This window comes from Phodopus roborovskii, unplaced genomic scaffold (assembly GCF_943737965.1).
Source record: "Phodopus roborovskii unplaced genomic scaffold, PHOROB, whole genome shotgun sequence".
Lineage (NCBI taxonomy): Eukaryota > Metazoa > Chordata > Mammalia > Rodentia > Cricetidae > Phodopus > Phodopus roborovskii.
This window is the reverse complement of record NW_026126645.1, coordinates 7301103-7323475: the sequence shown is the minus strand read 5'-3', so window position 1 is coordinate 7323475 and position 22373 is coordinate 7301103. Positions and strand designations below refer to the sequence as shown.

Genomic DNA, 22373 nt, shown 5'->3' with positions numbered 1-22373 from the left:
CTCCATGGGAAAGATCACAGCTCTGCCTGCTGGGATCCCAACATCAAAGCTTCTGGCTGCTCTGTTCCCTTCTCTCCTTGCCAGCCTGGTGGTAGCCTGCAGCAAGTTAGTGTTGCCACAGGAAGGCATCGCTGAGGCCCTAGTTTATTGAGAAGCCGGCAGTCTATACACTGCTCTTGCATTCATTGCTGCTCTGGATAAATAAAGGCTGCCTGGGTCTCTGAAGCTTTGCGCCCTGGCACAGGGAGCTGCATCTCAGCCACGGGGCGCTGCCCACACCTTAAATAATGAAGGACACAGTGTGCAACTCTACTTTCCATGATGAACAGCAGGATGTCCCAGGAAGTGTGGTCCCTGAGTTGTTGTTAACTGTGTTCTACAGTATCAGCTCTGTAGGTGACAGCTACCCACCCACCCATGGGGACACAGGGACCATAGGCAACATTAGAAAATAATCCAATTTATTCTCTAGGGATAGGGCAGGAGCACCTTGAGTCCCAGGGTGCCTTCCACTTTAAATAAGCAGTCAGAGGCCACCTGCTCACTCTGCAGGTGGTGGGCAATCAGGAGCTGTGGGCGGGGTTTCTGCCAGTGTTGGATGGCCCTCAGCCCCATCTCTGGGATGGAAGACCAGCTCTCCTGCCTGCAGCATCTGCCCGGCTGGCCATGTGCTGCCTGGCCCATACTGCTGGTAGAAGTCCGCATCTGTCTGGAACATGACCAGTGCCTGGGCTGTGTGGATCCGAACATGCTGGGCCAGGCTGTTGGCATCCAGGAACTTGTCCCCACAGGAATCACAAGCGTAGAGGATGTGGGTGTTGGGGTCTGTGGAGGTGGGGGCTGTGGTCAGGATGGGAAGGCCCGTGGGTCCACCGGCGTTCATGCCCCAGACTGCCCCGCTCACCTTCTTCCTGCACCTGCTTGACAGCCTTGCTGATCTCGGCTTTCAGTACTTCCGTCTCATCAGCTGTCACTGCAGCCCCCACTGGCACCACTGTGGGCAGAGTCAGCAGGGCCTAAGGCAGAAGCCACAGGGACCTACCCCATCGCTCAACCAAGGCAAGGTGCCTGTGGCTGCCCCCTGCTGCCTACAGTCCACACCTGTGAGCTGAGTAACTGCTGTTGCTGCCAGAGCCTCGGTAGCCAGTGTGACCATGTCGTCCACAGTGACCACGCTGACCTCACCACCTTCTTCTGGCTCCAGGATCTTGATGCCCGCCTTGCCCTGATGCACGGTCTTTACGTGAGAACGCAGGTTGTCTACCCGGTTGAAACCACGACCACACTTGTCACACAGGTAAGGCTTCTCTCCTGGTGGGGAGGCAAGTTACCATCCTGCCACCTGCAGGCCTCCCAGCGCCCAGCAGCCCCATCTTTTCTAGCAAGTTCTCTGGCAGCTGCCCCTGCTGACAGGTGCCTCAAGAACACCCTCCTCCTGGAAGCTCCAAGGCAGCTGGAGTCCACATTTGAACTGAACTTCAAGGCTACCTGTAAGCAAGTGTGGTCCAGGGCTCCCTCCCTCTGGCCCCTGGGAAGGGATGTCACAGGCAGGCAGCACATGCTCACCAGTGTGGATGATTATGTGCTTGGACAGGTCCCCCACATTCACAAAGGCCTTGCTACACACGCTGCACTTGTGTGGCCGGATGTTGTCGTGGTGGCGAATGTGATTGGCCAACTGGCTGGACTGGACGAATCTACAGGGCCACAAGTTAGAGGCTCGTGTTGCCCCACAGGAGCTTTGGTTGGGGAGGGGGGTTGGGAGTACCCACCACTCTGGGACACAGCCTGGGACACTCTGGGACTTGGCCTCATGCTCCCCGGGGTGGGGGCAGACCACTACCTCTTGCCACAGCGCTCACAGACGTAAGGCTTCTCCCCTGTGTGTTGGCGCACGTGGGCGATGAGGGAGCTGGCTTGAGTGAAGGCTTTGCCACACATCACACACTGGCACGGCTTCTCACCTGGGGCAGAGGCACACAAGGCACTGGCACCCACTCGGCTGGCTCCCTGTGCCCCTTCCACAGCCCACACAGGGCCTCCTCACCCACCCGTGTGGATCCGTACGTGCCGCTGCAGCGCGCCTGGGTCAGCAAACTGACGCTGACAGTGAGTGCACACATAGGGCTTCTCCCCGCTGTGTATCCGCAGGTGCCGCTTGAGGTTCCCTTTGGAGATGAAGGGCGACACTGGCGTGCTGCACTGTGAGGGGCTGAGGGACAGGGGGGACCAGGGTGCTCTGGGCCTACCTGAGGTGGTGAATTGCTTCCCGCACTCCCGGCACTTGAGAGGGCCATCGGCAATGTGGATCTTCAAATGGGCCTTCAGGTTCCCCACCTGCACCCAGACAGGGGCTCAGAAGGGTCCCCTAGGAACCCGGCTTCTGCCCAACCCCTTGAGCCAGAAAACAATGGACTTTCTGGTCTCTCAGATGAGCAGAAGCCCACCCCAGACTGAGGCCCAGGCCCCAGCAGTGGAAGGAAAATGCAGCATAGCCTGGAAGTCGGCTTGCCCTTCAGAGAACCATCCTAGGAGAGCCCCTGCCCACAGACACACTGGCTGTCCCTATGCTGACCCTCGGGAGCCACTAGCAGGACCCTACCGTGCTGGCTTAGGGAGGGTGCACACCTGGTTGAACTTCTTGTCGCAGTGAGGGCACTTGTGCTCCTTGTTGGTGTCATGAGTCTCCAGGTGGCGCATCTTGGAGGTGGGGTCAGAGAAGGAGCGCCCACAGTAGTCGCACTGGTAGGGCTTCTGGCCACTGTGCACCAGCTGGTGGCGCTTGAGGTTGCCCGAAGTAGTGAAGAGCTTGCCACAGTCCCCGCAGCGGTAGCGCGCCTCCCCCGAGTGTCTCTTCTTGTGCAGGTTGAGCAGGCTGATGAGCCTGTAGCTCTTGCCGCACTCCTCACACCCATAGGGTTTCAACGGGCTGTGGGTGAGAAGGTGCTAGGTGATAGGAAGGGTTGCAGGGTCCAGGGAGGCCCCCAGTGTGGGGGAGGCAAGGCGGGGTACCTGTGTGTCTTCTCGTGGGCCTTGCATGCTGCGGGGTCTGAGAAAGCTTTGCTGCACTCCCGGCATGAGAAGGGTTTCTCACCCGTGTGGATGCGGATGTGGCGCTTAAAGTTCCCGGTGTGCGTGAACTCCTTCCCACAGTCCTGCGGGCGCAGCAGGGAGGGTGCATGAGGGGCTGTAGAGGCCCTGGAGACACAGGGCTGGCCCCGCCCACGGCCCCGCACCTCGCACTTGTGGATGATGGAGCCATAAGCCTTGGACTCGGTGCGATCCCCGTAGGTGCCTGAGCGCAGGTTCCGGCCCTCCATGCCAAGCTCCTGCCCAGAGTCTGTGCCTGCAGACTCTTCGTTCTCCTCAGGGGTGTCCCCATTCTCCAGATGCATCCCCTCTTCCTTGACTGTGGCAGGCCCTGTGGCCTCTTCCTCTTGTTCCTCTTCTCCTTTGCTGGCTGGCTCCACTTCCATTTCTGCACAGAAAGAGCAGGTCCTGAGGGACTTGGCTGGGCTCAGAGTACCTTCTGGGTCTGGCCCAACCCCCTCCCCACTTCACAAACGCCTCCTTTAGGTGACCCCAGGATCTGTAACCTAAGTGTTTGCTACTTGGAAGGTGTTAAGGCCTCAGGCAGATGTGTGTGGCACTTTCAGCCAACAAGAACTTGTGAGGTTGGCTGTGGGAAGCATGGCACACTTGTGTAATGCCCAGGGCTGTGATGGGGCGCTTCCAGACTAAGGGAAACATGGGGGGGGGGGGGATGATGTGTAACTAAGACAGCTCAAGAGTCAAGAAAGAAAAAAGCTCAACGATGGCCAAGCAGGACAGGCTAGAAGGGAAGAGGTGATCCAAAAGGGTAGTGAGGTGTGCGTGGCAAGGCCGGCGCTGGCTGGGGAGAGGGGCACCTTGCTCTGAGCTCTCTGACAAGGCCTCAGCTTCTGCCGCAGCCATGCCGCTCGTGGGGTCGGGCTTGAGCTGCACAGATGGAGGCTCCCGGGGAGCGTCAGCCTTCTCCGTCTGCTCTGCACCTGAGGAGGGATGGGAGGCCGGATTGGGACTCTGTAGAGGCCAAATAGGTCTCTTCCATGGCTGGAACACACCTGTAGAGCAAACTATCTGAACTAGACATAAGCCAGAAAAGTACAGGAGCGCATGCCACCCCACCTCTCAGCCACAAAGCCTTTACTACTCAGGGGCCCAGGCTGCTGGCAGGTGATGGGCAGAACCAACTTCCTGGTGTCCGTTACCTCCTTCCAGGTAGCCAGCCCATGAGAACCGAATCACAACTCACCACTGGCTGTGCTTTCTGCCTGGCCACCCCGCTCCTCTTTGAGCTCTCTGCCTGGGCCTGTGTGTGGACTGTTTCTTGCATGGTCCAGCCTGCTCAGCATGGTAGCAGCAGCCTTCTCTTCTTTGGCTCTCTTGTCTCCTCCTGGAGACAGAACAGGACAGACTTGTCATTTTCCATCAAGTGTCCACTGTCAGAGGGGTGAGGTGGCTTCTCAAGTCCCTCTGGGGACTTGTAGGTGCTTCACTGGTTTGTTCAGAGAACACCTTACCCCAGGACACTGACTTCACAACCACTGAAGCTGTGACAGCACCACACTTGGGCAGTAGACACTGACTGGTGAGCAGCAGGAGGGGGACAGTAAAGAACCTGCCCATGATGGGAGTCTGCAGGCTTCTGAGGACACCCTGAGAGCCAGGGAGCTCTGGGAGGGCAGCCTCAGGAGCTCTGCTCCAGGGTACCAAGTGACCCAGGTGTGGCTCCCGCTCTCTGCTGCTCGAGGGTAGGAAAGGGCAGGCGTGGGGACCCTTCCCAGACCAGCACTCCACAGTGACGGCAGGGTAGATGAGGACCCAGAAAGGTGACCCAGAATCGGGCAAGACCTCAGTAAGAAGCCAAGTCCCTTGAGCACTTTTCAGGGCAGCCTGCGGTGACCTTACCTTCTGCGGCTGAGGCCTGGGTATCTTCCCCAGTGCTGCTGCTCGGCTCAGCAAGGGACTTGAGTGTATTGCAGGCTGTGATAATGTCCTGCACCTGAAGGAAGCTGGCCACAGCCAGCACATCATCCACATTCTCAGGGCTAAGGCTCAGCTTAGCAGTGTACATGAACTCCAGCACCTGGCGCAGGCCTGTCAAGGACAAGACAGCCGTCCGTCACAGACCCACTGCAGGGCCTACCAATGGTCTCTCCATCCAGTGGGGGAAACCAAATTTTGGAAAATTGAGAGGTAAGCCTCCACCACCTGTCCGCCGGGCTAGGGACAGCTTCTGAAAAGATAAACTGGGGATAGGACACCTCATCCCTCTGACAGCAGGGTCTTCAAGACACCATCACCTGCTCTACCTAACCTTCAGTCATCTGACATTTGTATGTCTGTTGCCACATCTACAAAATAAGAGAAGACCTTGTCCTAACCATCTCAAAAACAGATCAAGGGCTCTGCATGGGAGTACAGACCTAGAACTGGTCCATCCTTCCTCCAGCCCAGGCCCCAGCTAGCCCCTCGTCATTCTTGACCCATCCTGGCTATCGTCCCCATGACTGATCTGGCCTCAGAAAGGGATACGGAGTGTCTAGAGCCAGCCTTAGCTCTATCCCTGCTAACAAGGCTGGTCCTACTCTCTCTGCCCTGATTGTACTGTGAACCTGTGTCCCTGGCCACTTCACACCTAGTCAGAAGAGATGGGATAAACTTGGTACCCACAGGGTCAGAGCTCAAACTCAGGCGGGACATAGCCTGCTGGCACTGCCCTAAAAGGGCCCTGCATAAGATGAGGCTCTGACCCCAACAGGGTACCTGCCGCATTACTGATGTCCAGATGAACCACGTCCTTCTGGTCCACAAAGAGCATCTTGAAGTATTCGCTGCAGGCTGCCAGCACCACCTTGTGAGCCTTGAAGTCAACACCGTCCACCACAAAGGTGCAGTCACAGAGAAGGCCCAGTTGCCGCTGCTGGTTCAGCTGCTCCAAGACACGCTGGCTGTGCTGGGGGAAATCCATGGCTGCAGAGAGCCAGAGCCTCCGGTCAGAATTGAGAGGATACTAGCCCAACTCCATGCCAACTGCCAAGCCCCAGGTGAGATTCACAGAGGAGCTGGGGAGCATTAACAAAGGGAGAGGCTTTTCTACCACCAAAGGGCACATGATTCCAGACACCTGCTATAAGTCAAGGCCGCCCAGTTGCTCCCAAAGCTTACTCAACAGGGCAAGTAGTTCCCCAAACCAAAAAGTATCAAGATAGACCTCATAGCAGAATAAGTTCGACGTAATGAGCTAAGGGGCCAAAAGGCAAACACACAAAACAATTGCTGTCTCACAAAAGAGGTTGACAAAAAAGAACACACACACACACACACACTATTAGAATAAAATACAAATGTTCAGCTTTAGGACTCTAAGTCCAGGCAGAACTCCCTCTTCTGCAGCTCCCACAGGCTCCAGGCAAGTTCCTTGTACACACATGGCTGGGTTCTTTAGGGTAGGGATCTTGCTAGGTCTTTCTCTTTCTCTCCATCCTTGTGTTCCCACTCCCCCCTTGCTTAGTCCCTCCCTCTCTCAGGCTTACAGAACTACATAAATAGTTAGGTTTGCTGCCACCAGAAACCTCTGAGCCGTGACTCTCTCAGGAGAGAGAATTGACTCCAATCCTGATCCACGAGCTGCCTGGGCCAGCTTCTCTGTTAAGGGCCTCACTTAATGCCTGGAAATCCCACAGCTGTCCCAGGGGAGTGTGCTTGGAGAAGGTCTTGGCCTGGTGCCCAATTATGAACTACACAGACCAAGCTGAGGTAATATCCAAGTCGTCCCTGCATGTCCAGCGCCACTGCAAAACCTTCTGGAGATCAGCAATCTCCTAGGAAACAATGGGCTTTGCTTTATAGAAGAAAGGTGCTTCGGGACATTTCAAAGTAAATCCCAGCACCCACTGTGTGAGACCACAGTACACAGAGCTGGCTGCAATGCTGAACACAAACCCCAGTAACAGCCAGCTGCTGCAGAACCAGGCTACTCTGGGCAGGAAAGTGACTTTGGGGAACTCTGCCCCACTGCAGCAGTACTGGCTGCTCCTGATAAGGGGCTGTCACTGGCCTACAGCCTAGAGCTACAATGACCTGTGAAGCTGGCCATCTGAGGAAAGCCAACAGAAGGCAAGCCCCTTCACGCCAGCACAAGCAGTCACCACCCTATGGTTTCTGGAAACAAGAGTATGTGCCTGCAGTCTCAGCACTCAGGAAGCTGAGGCAGGAGAATGACAAGTTTCAAGCCAGGCAGTCACATAATGAGTTAGGATATTTTGTTTATGGTCTCACAGTAAAGCTTGCCTAAAGATCAGAGTGCAGAACTTGTCACACTAGGTAGCCATAGAGGCCAGACAGAGGTGGCACGCACCTTTAATCCCAGCCCTCAGGAGGCAGAGGCAGATGGATCTTTGATAGTTCAAGACCACCCTGGGCTACATGAAATCGATTCAGCCTAAAATAGAACAGAGCCAAGTGGTGGCAGCACACACTTTTAACCCCAGCATTTGGATCCCATTGGATCCCATGCCTTTAATCCCAGCACTAAGGAGGCATAGACAGGAATATAAGGCGAGAGGAAACAGGAGCTCTCTGCAGTCAGTCTGAGGATGCAGCCTGAGGACAGGCTCACCCCTACGGTCTGAGCATTGGTAGAGGTAAGAACTCTAGTAGCTGGCTGCTCTGCTTCTCTGATCTTCAACTTTCACCCCAATAGCTGGCTGAGTTTTTATTATTAAGAGCAAAGAGAACTGGTGGGACAATGCACCACTGTCTCAGAGAACAAGAGATACGGGGGTCTGAACTTGCTGAGCTAAGGCGAAGTCGCTAATGGGGAAGGAGCAGTGGTGTCAGGCTGGAGATGCAGCCCGGTTCCCCAGGCCCATGCAGGGACACTGCTTCTGGGCCTGGCAGTGCTGACATCTACAGCTAGAAGGCAGCCTGCAGCAAGAGTTAGGCACAGGACACCCACAGCAAAGCCACTGCAAATCAGGATGCCTTGTAAAAACACTTTCTCTAAGTCAGTGGTTCTCAACCTTCCTGATGCTGTGACCCTTTAACACAATTCCTCATGGGGTGACCCCCAACCGTAGAATTATTCTCATTATACTTCATAATTAATTTTGCTACTGTTATGAATCATAATGTGAATATCTGTATTTTCCAGTGGTCTTAGGTGACCCCTGTGAAAGGGTTGAGACCCACAGGTTGAGAACGGCTGCTCTGAGTCCTCAAACCCCAGAAAGAGCAAACTCCCACTGAAGGGATGAAAGGGAGACTCTCTGTTTTCCAGAAGACAAGACACGGGGAAGTAAGCCATGTCCAGGCCTGGAGCTACGAGTCCTTTCTGAGATGCCCAGGAGCTGAAGGGTGCACACACCAAGGCAGCAAGCAGGAGTGACCTAGAGCTGTCTTCTGAGGTGGAAAAGCTGCGGGCAGCCAAGAGTCCTGGTCACTCCCCACAGCCACAGTGAAGCCCTCTGGAGTGCAGGGACGAGCTGACACTCTGTGTCTGCTTTTGCGCTTGTGGACCCTGCTGGTCTTGGTGGAGCCCGGCACCCTTCCTCTGTCTGGGATGGTCCACTATTCCCTCTCTTTTCCTCACCAGTTCCTAAAGGTGCCTACTTCTTAGAGCTCTGTGAGCTGTGCAGTGTGTCATGCCCCACGTGATTCTGTCAGTGAACAACTGGGGTTTTTAATTGTTTTTTTTCCAGACAGTTTCTCTGTGTAGCCCTGGCTGGCCTCAAACTCACCTGTCTCTGCCTCCCCAGTGCTGGGATTAAATGCGTGCACAACCACTACCGGGCTGTTTTTCGGGTTTGTTTTGTTTCTGTTTTTTTGAGAAAGGGTCTCACTGTGTAGCCCTGGTTGGCTTATTAGAACCCAAAAGATCCACCTGCTTTTGCCTCCCAAGTGCTAGATTAAAAAAGTGTGCACCACCACACCCAGCAAGTTCAAAGTTCCTAATAAAACAAATAAATAGGCAGTCACAATGGCCCCTAGCAAAGGTTTGTCACTCTGCATGGGAAGTGGCAGGACAATAAGCCTCAGTGGAGGGAACAGCTTGACAAAGGCACATATAGGCGGGACCCAGGAGGACTGGCACATCTCAGTACAAACCATTCAGATCTGAGATCCACTCTGCTCAACTCAACAAGTTCCTCCAACAATGAAGAAGCAGCATGTAGATTTGTTTCAACCTGCAAACAAGCACACAACTATGCTGGGCACCAAGGACTAGGGAGGAATTCTCCAGACCTGAATCCAGGGTTTGCCACTGGCTGCCAGGGGGCCAGAGTCTCTCCAGTGGTGAAGCGACTCACACGTTCTTTACAGGGTTAGTTACATCAACTCAAATAGACCAGAGGCACACACCTACGCACCCAGCAGCCATCTTTTAGCAGGAAGCAGAGAGACACATTCTAAATTACTCCTTTTTAAGCTCAAAGCCCTTATTCATGTGGTCTCTATATCCTTTTCCTGGGCACTCTGGATGTTACTAGATCCACCAATCATAACCCGTCATCCCTTCTCAATGTCATCTGGAAAATTCCTGTAACACAATGAGGCGAGAGAATGACACATCCAAGGGGGCATGTGCTGAGCAAAGGGCTCCTGGGGTGGATTTTCTCTGCTGAGAGGTACTTCACACCAAGCCACTGCACTGTTAAACCCTCAGGGTACTCGTGTACCATGAGCTGCCTGCCTGCAGCACCGGGTGCCTGAACTGCATGGCTCTGTACCAAAGCCAAATGGGCTCCTGTCACACACTGAGAAATGACCCAATGTACAGCAGGCACTGACTAACATAAGGGGTGGTGCCACATCTTAGGCCAGAAAAACAACAACGCTCCCTCAAGCAGACACGCTACACTTGGCAGGCTCCCAGAATGGACTGGCCTGCTCTAGCTTGTACACAAAGAAGTCCCCACTGAGTGCTGCTAACCTTTCCTGATCATTCTGGAAATACAAGTGGCTCACAGACAGACATACTCAGGGCCAGGAAATAGAAGTTCACAACAGGCCACCTCCAGGAGGTTGAAAGCTATGTGCCTAACCTCACTACCAACTTGTCTCTTCAGGTACAACCTGGCAGAGAAAACAATTACCTGCCCTGCTTGCATGGTGCTCCCTCATCCAGCAAATGCTTGCCTTGCAGAGAGCAAGACTGTGTTCTTCCATGTTTAGCAGTTTCTCTCGATATGTAAACATGTGCACACACACACACACACATACACACACACACACACACGCGCACACGCGCACACACCCTACCTACAAAGACACTCCTTCGGTGATGAGAGGGGACAGAGGCAGGGATCAAATCCAGGGCCTTGCACAAACTTGGGAACCAGCTGCTCTACCACTGAGCTATGTTCCCAGCTCTCCCTCTCCCTTTTTTTATTTTTTTTTTTTTTGGTTTGTTTGTTTGTTTGTTTGTTTGTTTTTGGAGACAGGGTTTCTCTGTATTGCTTTGGAGTCTGTCCTGGAACTAGCTCTGTAGGCCAGGCTAGCCTCGAACTCAGAGATCCGCCTGCCATTGCCTCCCAAGTGCTAGGATTAAAGGCGTGCGCCACCAATGCCTGGCTAGCTCTCCCTCTTTTAAACATCCAGATCTGCCTGGGCCACTCCAGATTTGGATGCTTCATCCTCTACTGACACTGCTACCCTGACTGAGGACATGTCTGCCAGTCCTGAATCCACAACTTTTTATAATTTGTTATTATAAAAGGTCAATTCAGTTTTGTTTTTGTAGCCCTGGCTGTCCTGGAACTTACTTAGTAGACCTGCCTGTGCCTCATGAGTCCTAGGATTAAAGGCGTGGGACAGCACTGCCCACCTTGATTGATTTCATTTATTGGCCTGTTTTGTTTTGTTTTCTTCTTGAGCCAACACAGATTGACCTCAGACTCACCTTGTAGCACAGGCTAACCCTGACTCACAACCCTTCTCCCTACCTCCCAAGTGCTGGGGTTGCAGGTACACACGGTCAGGGCAGGCTTTGTTTTGTGTCTCACTTGTCCTATGATACCCATCATGCCAGGGTACAAACACAAAGGCCTGGACCACATGCTTGATGCCTTTTTGTTCAGTTTGGGTTTTTGAGACACAGTCCTTAGGCTGGCTTTGAACTTGTGGTATAGCCAAGGATGGCCTTGAACTCCTGGTCTTCCCATCTCCCAAGTAGAGAAGCTCTAGCATCTTGATATTGTATGTCCCAGCCTCTAGAACTATGAGAAACATACCTGTTTATTACTCTGTTATAGCAACATAAAACACACTAAGATGAGCATTTGACTCGGGAGGCAGAGGCAGGCAGGTCTCTGTGAGTTCAAGGCTAGCCTGGTCTATAGAGTGAGTTCCAGGACAGGCTCCAAAGCTACACAGAGAAACCCTGTCTCGAGAAAAAAAAAAAAAAAAAAAAAAGATGAGCATTTGAGAAACATTCACGATCCTGGATGGGCAATCTCCCCGTACTCAGCCACAGACGACAACACCTGTAGTCGTGACACCTGGTGACTCAACAGCTCATAAATCTGACTAGCCCCTCGCTGTACCCATGTGACGTAAGGCACTACGCTGTGGGCCTCAGAGGAAGAAGACTAATGACTGACAGCACAGGTTAACACTGCTATCAAGTGCTGTGGAAAGACAGGTAGAAATAACAGCCAAGAAAAGGAATGAGGAGGGCCTCTCCCAGGAGGCGGAGTCTAAGCAAAGACCCCAGGCAGTGGGAGAGAGGGAGCCGTGCCACATGTGGGCAAGAGCAAGGGCAATGCTCTCTCTTTGAAAAGCCCGTGTGAAAGGACCGCACAGGCGGCCGGGCTGCAGGACAGGCTGTCACCCAGGGTCTCAGGGGAAGCTAGACTTTAGAATCAAAGTGTGTGTGTGTGTGTGTGTGTGTGTGTGTGTGTGTGTGTGTGTCCCCCGTTTCCCTTCCCTTCCCTCCTCTGTCTCCCCTCCCCAGGTCCCATAAATCTTGTCTGGGTTCAAATCTGTTTTGTACTGGTGGATGAACTTGCTGCCTCCCCCCTGCAAATGCTGGTGTGCCACCACACAAGGTTTATGTGGCAGTGGGACAGGCTTCATTTATGGCAGGCAAGCACTTCGCCCATTAAGCTGCACACACGTCTTTAAAAGCCTTGGGAGAACTGAAAATAGATTGGCAATACTCTGAAAGGGCCACTTAGCAGTTTAAGCGACCACAAGGGAGCAAGAGCAGGGCAGGAGGGTCAGGCAGCCTCGGCCACTGCCTCGGGCGGCCTCAAAAGCTGGCTGCAGTACTCTGATTAAGAGCATGTGCTGGCTGGGCGTGGTGGCACATGCTCTTAATCCCAGCACTCAGGAAGCAGAGGCAGGAGGAGCTCTGAATTCCAAGCCAGCCTTATCTACTAAGTGGGTTCCAGGCCAGCCAGGGCTCTCTCTGTGTGTGTGTGTGTGTGTGTGTGTGTGTGTGTGTGTGTGTGTGTGAGAGAGAGAGAGAGAGAGAGAGAGAGAGAGAGAGAGAGAGAGAGAACACATCCATTGCAGCTGACATAATTAGCTGTTGAAGTAGTTGTGGGCTGTGACAGGGAGAAGGGTTGGGGGGAAGCAGAGGACCACATGAAAGTTCTGTCACGAGAAGCTGCCATGGTAGAACCATTCCTCAGGAAGGAGAAAAAAACAAGAGCCAATGGAAAACCACAAACTCTGTTCCGACAAACTACGGCAGTAATAAAGAAAGGAGATACTGGATACAAAAAAACAGGGCCAGCATGATGGCCTGAGTTCCATCCCTGCAACTCACAATGTAGGACAGAACCAGCACCTTCACATGGGCATACATAAACACAAAATAAACACATACATGCAGTTTTTTTCTAAAGAGAAAGAACGAGGGAAGAGTTGTGGGAAATGAACCTGTGAGGACAGACTAGGGCTGTGACAGCCCCCTAGTCTGAAGAGCAGCCAGTAGAGACTGGCCAACTACTGGGTGGAGACCCCCTCAGCTGGCATCATGCTTGCTTAATACAAAGCTCTGGGTACAATTCCGGGCAATGTACAAACTTCTGAGCGTTGGTACGCCCCCGAAATCCTCAGCTACACAGAGCGTGAGGCAAGCATGGGTAACACGAAGCCCTGCCCCATAAATAAATAAATAAAGATGACAAAATAAAGACAATTCTCACTTGGACCGTTGGGACCTGAAAAAACGTCAATGTCCCCTTCGGGACTAGAAGGGTTTAAGTCTCTGGGCCTCCCACAGAATACCACAGAACCGTGAAGGGTTTCTCCCTTGAGGGGCTCAAGGCCCCAGTGACATTCAGCATAGTCCTGAGCACTGCCATGCTGAGTCACAATGAGGCTGACTCATGCTTCGGAGAGACACCCACATCCTGCAGGGCATGTGGAAAAACAGTAAAGGGGCTCCTCTCAAAAGGGCACATGGGGACAGTTGTTACCCACAATAAATAATATCCATTAAAAACTAAAACAGAGGTAGGGAGGAAGTTGAGTTGGGAGGGAGATATTTGACTTGGGGCCAGAGGCGTCTTTTCCATCATAAAACCTTTAAGGCATCTCTAACTGGCTGTGATGGAATGTACCTGTGATCCTGGTATCAGGAGGCAGAGGCTGGAGGATTCCAGCTAGTTTAAGGCCAGCCTGAGCTATCTTGTGAGACTCAAAAATAACAAAAGACACTTTCTACAAGACCCAGTGACTAAAAACTTCTCAAGAAAAAAAATATTTCATAAGGGAAATGGAAAATTACAATTTTTTTCCATAAAGAATGAGTCAGACAGGAAAATTCTGGGAACAGATCTCTGAAGGGGACCCTAGAGCAGTGGCACCCTTAGCTCCAGCCGCAGATGCAACCGTGATGCTATGAAGAGCCTGCCCCTGCTGAGACCACAGCTCCCAGGCCTGGCTACAGCCCAGGGCTTGGAATCCAAGCAGAGCTGGTCCTGGGGCAGCAGGAACCTCCACTTCCTTTCCCTAAACCTGGGGGACAGTGGAGGCTTCTACTTTGTAAAGCTGCTTGCTGTTTGGCACCGTCATTATTACATGTAAAAAACATGCTGCAGTGACAGCCAGGAGACCAGGGGAGCCTACTGCCAAAGGCTCACTTTCCTCAACCAGATGCAACCCAAGGCCTCAGTGCTTGAGACTCAACAGCAGCACCCCTTCCTTTCCTCAAGAGACATGACTTGCCCAAGCAAAGAGGCTTCACTGACAAAGGCCACAGTATGACCATCCCACAGAGAAAGAGACTCGTTGTCTGTGTTCTATGATTTCATTGTCCCTTGGAGCTGAATGGCATTCCATCACACACAGAGTCACTGCTGTTACTGCCCAGCCAAATTGCTGAAGACATCACCTGCTCTGGCTTCAGGGTAGGAGAAATCAGGCTGAAATTGAGATAAAGCTTTCTCCCTACCGGCTAGCCCTCATGGTGCCAGAAGGTGCTGTGTAGCTGCAAGGAGAGAACTGTTAGCAGCAGCCGGTCTCTATGGAGTACACTACTCACTGATCAGACAAGAAGTGCCCACTGGTGAGGTGGGATGTCCTTCTGTACGCTTCCAATATGTGTTGCTTTTATTGGCTGATGAATAAAGGTGCACCTATGGCAGCTAGGTGGGAATCCAAGCAGAGATACAGGGAGAAAGAAGACAGAGTCAAGGAAGATGCCAGTAGCCGCCAGAGAAGTATGATCCAGAGCATTACCAGTAAGCCACAGCCATGTGGTAATACACAGATTAATAGAAATGGTTAATTTAAATGTAAGAGCTAGCCAGTAATAAGCCTGAGCCATCGGCCAAACAATTATAGTCAATATTAGCCTGAGTAATTTTATAAGCAGCAGCAGGACTGGTGGGCTGGACAGAAAAGTTCAGGCTATACATTGGTGTAACAGTGGTGAGTCTGTTAAGGGGTAACCAAAAGTTTTCTGAATGACTTGAGTGATACTCCACAGAAGGGGACTAACTCATGCTTGGCACTGTCAGCTGGTCAAAGCTTTTGGCTAGAAAGGTCAGGCCCTAACAGGGAGGCTACAGCTGTCATTTTTCTCAGTGGACATGATGTGCCCATAGAATTGCCTTCTGAATAATTATATTAATGCTCAGAGCTCTAGGCTGCCGTCAGCATTGGCCAGAGAAGTTTCTTTTGGGATTGGGTAGCTGTGACCACAGAGACTCATAACTTGTCAGTCAGACAGCCATAAACGGGATACCTATACCACTCTTCTAAGCATCAGGGGACATCATGGGGGGTTAGCAGAAAGGATGTGAGCACCTGCGGGAGGGCGAGTGCTGTGGACCACAACATGGCCCTGGAATGAATTCCTACACTTCCAGCAGCTGTGATGACCTACACCTGACTAGACCCATCCTGAGACGGAGCCCAGGCGCTCAGGAGGTGCCACCCCGCCCCCTGTAAAACCCCATCAGCCATGCAACCCTAATTAAACTCAGCCGGTTAAGTGAGAGCATGTGTGTGTGAAAGAGAGAGAGACAGAGACAGAGAGAGAGAAGGGGGTGTGAAAATAGAGAGAGGACTCGCTGGGAAGAAGGGGGAGAACAGGATTGGAAGTGTTGAGAATGTGACCATGAGAATGAGAACACGATCAAATGTAATATGTGCATGTATGAAGTGCAGTAATGAAATCATTATTATATATAATTGGCATGTGATAAAAACATTAGTTATTCAAAAGAAAGATGCTTATGCTGAGCGTATGGTGGCACCTGTGCTCTCAGCATGAGGGTGAAGACAGGAGAACCAGGACTTCAGGGCTAATTCAGCTACATGCAAGCCTGTCTGAAAAGAATGGAGAAAGACTTAGTGGACCCCAGTATGACACGTGTTCCTCACATGCTGACCTTTCCTGGAGTTTCCCCCATTAGGACTGAGAAATAAGGCCCCTCCTATGGTTAAGATTTAATAAATGTTAAAAGAAAGAGTCAGTTCATGAGCCTGCACATCACCAGGACATGTGCCTGAAGTAGGACAGAAATCAGTGACAAGAAGATGAGGCTTTCTACTAGCAGTTAGCAGGCTGGCTTTTTAACTTTAAATCTTCAACACAGCATTGTCTTAGGACTCCCAACAGTCCCAAGCCATGGTAATGTACATGTGTAATCCCAATGTTTGGGTTGCTGAGGCAGAAGAACTAAATTCAAGGACAGTCTGGTCTGCAGCAAAATCCTATCTCAAAAACAGAAGCCAGGGCTGGGCATTGGTGGTGCATGCTTTTAGTCCCAGCACTCAGGAGGCAAAGGCAGGCAGATCTCTGTGAGATTGAGACCAGCCTGGTCTACAGAGTGAGTTCCAGGACAGCTTCCAAAGCAATACAGAGAAACCCTATCTCAAAAAACAAAACAAACAAAAAGAACAAACAAAAACCAACCAAAACAAAAACAAAAACAAAAACCAAAACCAAAAAACAAGAGCTGGGCAGTGGTGTTACACACCTTTAATCCCAGCACTACAGAGATAGAGGCAGGTGGATCCCTGAGTTCAAGGACAGCCTGGTCCACAGAATGAATTCCAGGACAGCTAAGACTACATAGTGAAACCAGTTTTAAAAAACCAAAACAGCCAGGTGGTGGTGGCGCACATCTTTAGTCCCAGCACTCAGGAGGCACAGGCAGGCAAATGTCTGTGAGTGTAAGGCCAGCCTGCTCTACAAAGCTACACAGAGAAACCCTGTCTCAAAAATCCAAAAAAAAAAAAAATTGAAAAAAAAAAAAAAAACAAAAACCAAAATGGGCTGGAGAGATGAGAGATGGCTCGGTGGTTAAGAGCACTAACTGCTCTTTCAGAGGACTGGGTTTGATTCCCAGCACCCACATGGCCGCTCACAACTGTCTGTGATTGCAGTTCCAGGGAAGCTGATACCTGTGCCATAGCACCAATGCATATAAAATAAAAATAAATTTAAAAAAAAACAAACAACAACAACAAAACCAGGGGCTGGAGAGGAGGCTCAGCAGTTAAGAGCCCTTCCTCCTCTTACGGAGGAGCCGGGTTTAATTCTCAGCACCCACATGGCAACTTATAACCATCTATAATTCTAGTTCTAGAAGATCCAATGCCCTCTAGCCTCTATAGGCACAGACATACATGTTGGAAAAGCACCCATATACATAAAATAAAAATAGAAAGCAATATAAAAACAAAACCAGCCAGGGATGGTGGCACACACCTGTCACCCCTGCAATTGTGAAGCAGAGGCAAGAATTACAACTGAAGCCAGTGAATTCAAAACCCATCTCAGTAAGAAAGCAAGCTCAAAGCAATTCTAAGACTATCTCAACAGTTTAAAACTCTACATATTTATTAAGTTTAAATCTCTCTCTCTCTCTCTCTGTGTGTGTGTGTGTGTGTGTGTGTGTGTGTGTGTATGTGTGCCGGTCGGAAGACAACCTGTAGGAGTTAGTTCTCTTTCCATCATTGGATTCCAGGGGTCAAACTCAGGCGGTAAGGATTGTTGCCAGCTCCCTCCCCTTTGTCTTTGAGACAGAGTCTCATGCTGCCCTTGAACTCAATATATAACCAAGAATGATGCTGAACTTCTGATCCTCCTGCCTCCACCTCTCAAATGCTACATGGCCAGTTATGCAGAACTGGAGACCAAACCAGGGCCTCTGTGAATGCTAGGACCTGGCCCCATCTCAACAGTGTTTACAGCCTGTGATAAGTATCATCTGAAATGAAGATGGGACCAGCAAGAGTGACCATCACACTACAGGAACTCGTTAGTGAGGTGGTACAGATATGTTAGCAAAACACTGATACATAAAATAAATAAATAAGTCTAAACAAATAATCTCTTTCTATCAGGAAGGTGGACAGCATCCCAGTGTAAAAAGGCAGGTAGGTTCTCATGGCTGGGTCTTCTCCAGCAGTAATTTAGTATGACTTGTTCTTTGCTCCAGACTCAGCATGGCCCAGGCACCACACCAAATAAAAATATACCATTCTACACATCAGAACCTTACAGGTGAGTGAGAGGTCCCTGCTCTCTCTCCCTTTTTGAGAGATGGAGTTCATATATGATGGCAGGACCTGAGGGAGTCTGTGCCATTAGATGGATGTCAGCACTGAAGCAAAAACCCACATAGGTGAAGAAATCCTGTTCCAGATGCAACTCATGGGACACTGTGGCCTGATCAACAACTCTAGAATGAATATTCCTAGATTGTTCAGGTGTGAAGAAAGAAAGCTATTTTACGTTAGCCACTATATCTCGGGCTGCTTTGCTGGAACATTTTATTTCATTGATTTGCAACAAAGAAATTTGAACCCAAGGCCTTAAACAGGCTAGGCTAGCACTCTACTACAGAGCCCTAGAGGAAAACTTTAGATTTCACCTAATTAAAATAATTTAAAATCTGGGTGTTGTGATGCACACCTTTAAACCCAGCACACAGGAGGCACTAGCAGAGTATGAAGCCAGCCAGGTCTACTAAAGAACCAGGATAGCCATGGGTAGAGAGACCCTGTCTCAAAAAAATAAAATAAAAAGCAAGCATACCCAATAATTATTCCATTTTAGTTTTTAGTTTCGCTGACAAAAATAAGTAGAGCTAGGTGGTGGTAGCAAACGCCTTTAATCCCAGCAGGCAGATCTGACTTCGAGGCCTCTATAGAGGTCTATAGAGATAGCTAGGAATGTTACACAGAGAAACTGTCTCAAAACCTCATTCCCTATACCCCAAAATTAAGTAGATCAGGCATGATAACTCAAGGCTATAATCCTAGAATCCTAGGGTTAGGAGAATCACTGAGTTCAAAGCTAGCCTGAGTAACAAAGCAAATACCATTGAGATGCTATTCAAGAAAGAAAACAAAGTGTTATCCACAATTTCACAATAAAACTATAACAAGGTTTGTTTGTTTTCACTAAATTTTTTGAAACAGAGTCTTGCTATGTAGCCCTAGCTGGCTTCAAACTCAGAGGTCCACCTGCCTCTGAATCCCCAAGTTCTAGAACCAAAGATGCACACCACCACACCTGACTTTATTATTATTTTTAAATAATAATATGGTGATGTGAACCATGCTGAGTGTAGATAATGACTAAAAACAAACCATCTCAGCTGGGCATGCTGGCACACGTCTTTATTCTCAGCACTCGGGAGGCAGAGGCAGAGGCAGGCAACTCTCTGAGTTTGAAGCCAGCCTGGTCAGGCAACACAAAGAAGCCCTGCCCTGAAAACAAAACAAACAAACAAGCTTCTCCTGCAGACAGCTTCCATCCTGCAGTACTATAGACATACCTCAGATCTCCAAAAAGCCGGGGGCTCTCTTTTCAGACAGTGTGCCTGTAGGAACTCCAGTTCGGCTCCCCTCCTCCAGGACATCACCTGAATCGAAGATACCCAAGTAGAAGTTGCAGTGATGACATGAGGGGACCGCTTGCTTCTAGGACCAGCTCCTCCTCTCTCACCCATCATCAGGCAACTGCAGAGCTCACTACAGAGCCTGGCAAAGGTAACCCCTCAGCGAGTGAACGGTAAAATGAATTACTATTGACCTGCTGTAGAAAAGACTGTGTTTGTTGGGCCTGGGAAACAAGATAAATGATCAGGGTCCCAGGCTCCACCCTCAGGAACTCCTTCCTGAGACAGGCCCAGCTAGTGTTGATGATCTGCCCAGCTGAGTGCAGTATAGGCTTTCCTGAGATGCCCACAACACTGGTTCTCCTCCCATGCATATCCTCACCTAGGTGACCTCTGTGGATGACAGTGGTAAGCTCACTGCCACACAGCTTCACATCAATGTTTTAGACAGGGTTTTGGTTAGCTGTTGTTCTGTTTTGTTTTTAGACAGGGTCTCACTCCATAGCGAAGGCTGACCTGGAACTTGCAATATAGCTCAGGCTATATGCTGAGTTGAGCTGTCCACAATTCTGTTTTGGCTTCCCTAGAGCTGAGATTCTAGGCAGTCACCACCACCCCAGATTTACCCGATTGTTTCTCAAGCATGTATTTCCAACTCATTTAAAACTAAATCTTTCCTCTCTTTAAGTGTGTTCCTTATCCTGATTCCTACCACACCAAGCAATGCCAACATCCACCAGCCAAGGACAGGGGACAGCACCTGGGACTTGGCTTAGCAGGCAAAAGTGCTTGCTTTGCTGTGCGAGCCTGACAACCTGAGTTTGATTCCCCGGAAGCCACAATGCAGTAGGGGCACAGCTGTAATCTCAGCTCTCCTGGGGAGAGAGGACAGGATGCCTGGGGTAGCTAGCCTAGAATATACTACACAGCAAAAACAAGAGAGTCTGACCCAACAAGGTGGAGGATGAGAAACAAATCGACTCTTAACACCTTGTTCTCTGACCCCCCACACACACACTTTTAAGAAGAAATGGAACAATCCTGTGCCTTCTCACTGGAGTTATCACCATGTTTTATCAATTCATTCTCCAAATTCATCTCCCCAATCAAGGCCACCCTTACGCCTCACTTAAATCAGCCTGGCAAACTCTTGGTACTTTTGCTTTTTTTGGTTTGTTTCGTTTTTGAGACTGGGTTTCTTTCTGTAGCTTTGGAGCCTGTCCTGGAACTCTGCTCTGAGCACCAGGCTGGCCTTGAACTCGCAGAGATCTGCCTGCCTATGCCTCCCTAGTGTCCAGATTAAAGGTGGCAGCCTGGCCATCTCTTGATTTCAGTGTCACTCTTCAACTTGCCCAGTGATCTTTCTTGTTCACAAACCTGGTTCTTAAACGCGTTCCCATTAACTTAAAAGTGCTGGACTTTGCAACATCCCAAAGACTCAGGCTCTTACTGTCCCTGTCTGCTAGCGGAAGAGGACTTTGAGCATTCTCACAGACAACACCTTCAACTCTCGATATCCCCACCCTTCTGCCTCAGTCCCCAAAGTATCCTTTAGGCTCAGCTTCCTGGGAGAATGGGATTCCCTGGATTCACTGAGTAAGGTGTCCCTGAGTAAGGCTCCTGTCCTGCAGCACAGTGACATCTGAAAAGCCTGTTTCTCTCTCCCACGTCGAGTCTTCGCCCTCGGAACGGCGATGACACAAATAACAGCAAGGGACTTTCCAGACCCTTCTCTAACCGTCTGTACACCCATTGCCTCGTGTAACCCATCCCACAACCTCAAAAGACAGGTTTTATTATAAGCCCTGCGTTAAGGATGAGGAAACTGAGGCGGAGTCTCCGCTTGGAGCCGGGAACCCTGGTCGCACCAGCGGACTCGGCATCTACGGCTCGGTCCTCAGATCTGTCAGGGGCGGAGAGGAGGGGAACAGGGTGGCCGGCTGGATGGTGAATGAGTGAATGAATGAATGGTGTCTGGTGGGGGCGGTGCCCGCCCCTCTCCCGCAGCACCCAGGCCGCCCCCGCCGGCCCCGCACTTCGCCCCCACGCGGCCGCAGCACGCCCACCCGCCGCGGCCGGCGCGCGGGGTCAAGGGGCGGTGACAGCCCGGCGGCGGGGGCGGAGATGCCACCAGCCGCGGTGTCACCCGGTCCCAGAGGCGACTCGCGCCCCTTCGGCAGCGCGGGGTGCACGGTCACCCCCTCCGGGCCGCCCCAGCCGCTCCCGGCCCCGCGGCGCCCTCCGCCCCGGCCTCCCCTCCCCCACACAACCGTCCCGGCATCCCAAGTGCCCGCCCGCTGCCGCCTCCGTCCCGCCCCCGGGGACTCCGCGGCCGCCGGCGCTGGCCCAGCCTCACCTGCCATGTCCCGAACCCCACCACAGAGGGAGGTGCATCACGGCCGCGAGAAGGCCCGGGACAGCGCTTCACAGCAGACAAAGGGCGCCGCCATGTTAGAGCCGGGCGGAACCGACCTCGCTGGCTTCCCGGCTGTGACTTCCGTAGCTTGCACAGCGCTCGCACTACGTGCGCGACCGCCAACGGGCGCATGCGCCTGGCCAGGCAAAAGTTCGTTAGTGTGCTCCTGTGACTGTCCGCATTTAAACTCCTGCCTTGGTTTTCCGCTCCAAGTAGATCCGCTCCTGCACCTACTGTGGTCCGGGCACCATGTTCATTGTCGCACTTGTTACTCACACCGTAAAAGCGTATCATTTCTCTTTTTTTTTTTTTTTTTTTTTTTAAGAGTGAAAACTTTAGGTGCAAAAAGGGTTAAGTAAACTGTACATACTCGCACATCTTTGTGACAGCAGAGATGTGAACCAAGTTGTGGCTCCCATTATGGTTTTGGTAATGTTTTTGCAATACTAGGGATCAGTGGCAATTTGGACTGGGTTGGTGTCTCTACACATTCACATAGATACATTTAGGCAAAAGTCATAAGTAGATCTTAGTTTAAAAAAAAAAGGTATAGGCATGGTGTTAATCCCATTGATGGAGAATAAGGTCACTACCACAGT

The 22373-nt window shown here is 51.2% G+C and overlaps 1 protein-coding gene across 3 annotated transcripts; it reads right to left on the bottom strand.

The window, feature by feature from the left end:
• Positions 1 to 444: 444 nt before the first annotated feature.
• Zbtb17 (zinc finger and BTB domain containing 17) lies at positions 445 to 21866 on the bottom strand. 3 transcript variants are annotated; one of them, XM_051173478.1, is made up of 16 exons: positions 21715 to 21866; positions 19296 to 19382; positions 5809 to 6015; positions 4951 to 5139; positions 4295 to 4435; positions 3909 to 4031; positions 3237 to 3478; positions 3013 to 3155; positions 2629 to 2929; positions 2250 to 2337; positions 2052 to 2168; positions 1844 to 1964; positions 1567 to 1697; positions 1102 to 1311; positions 905 to 994; positions 445 to 825 (listed from the first exon to the last, which is right to left on the bottom strand). In XM_051173478.1, exons 3-16 carry the CDS (start codon positions 6011 to 6013, stop codon positions 542 to 544), a joined length of 2385 nt encoding a protein of 794 aa, XP_051029435.1. In that variant the 5' UTR covers positions 6014 to 6015; positions 19296 to 19382; positions 21715 to 21866; the 3' UTR covers positions 445 to 541. The 3 variants fall into 3 exon arrangements, with proteins under 3 accessions (XP_051029435.1, XP_051029433.1, XP_051029436.1); XM_051173476.1 differs by lacking the exon at positions 19296 to 19382 and having other exon boundaries at positions 21715 to 21858; XM_051173479.1 differs by lacking the exons at positions 3909 to 4031; positions 19296 to 19382 and having other exon boundaries at positions 21715 to 21859.
• Positions 21867 to 22373: the final 507 nt, after the last annotated feature.

Excerpts from the sequence above, each read along its gene's own strand:
- Zbtb17 (XM_051173476.1), bottom strand. Across the intron at positions 2,169-2,249 it reads GAAGCAATTCACCACCTCAG|GGAACCTCAAGCGGCACCTG; the intron begins GTAGGCCCAGAG and ends TCATCTCCAAAG. Across the intron at positions 826-904 it reads CAAGCAGGTGCAGGAAGAAG|ACCCCAACACCCACATCCTC; the intron begins GTGAGCGGGGCA and ends CCACCTCCACAG.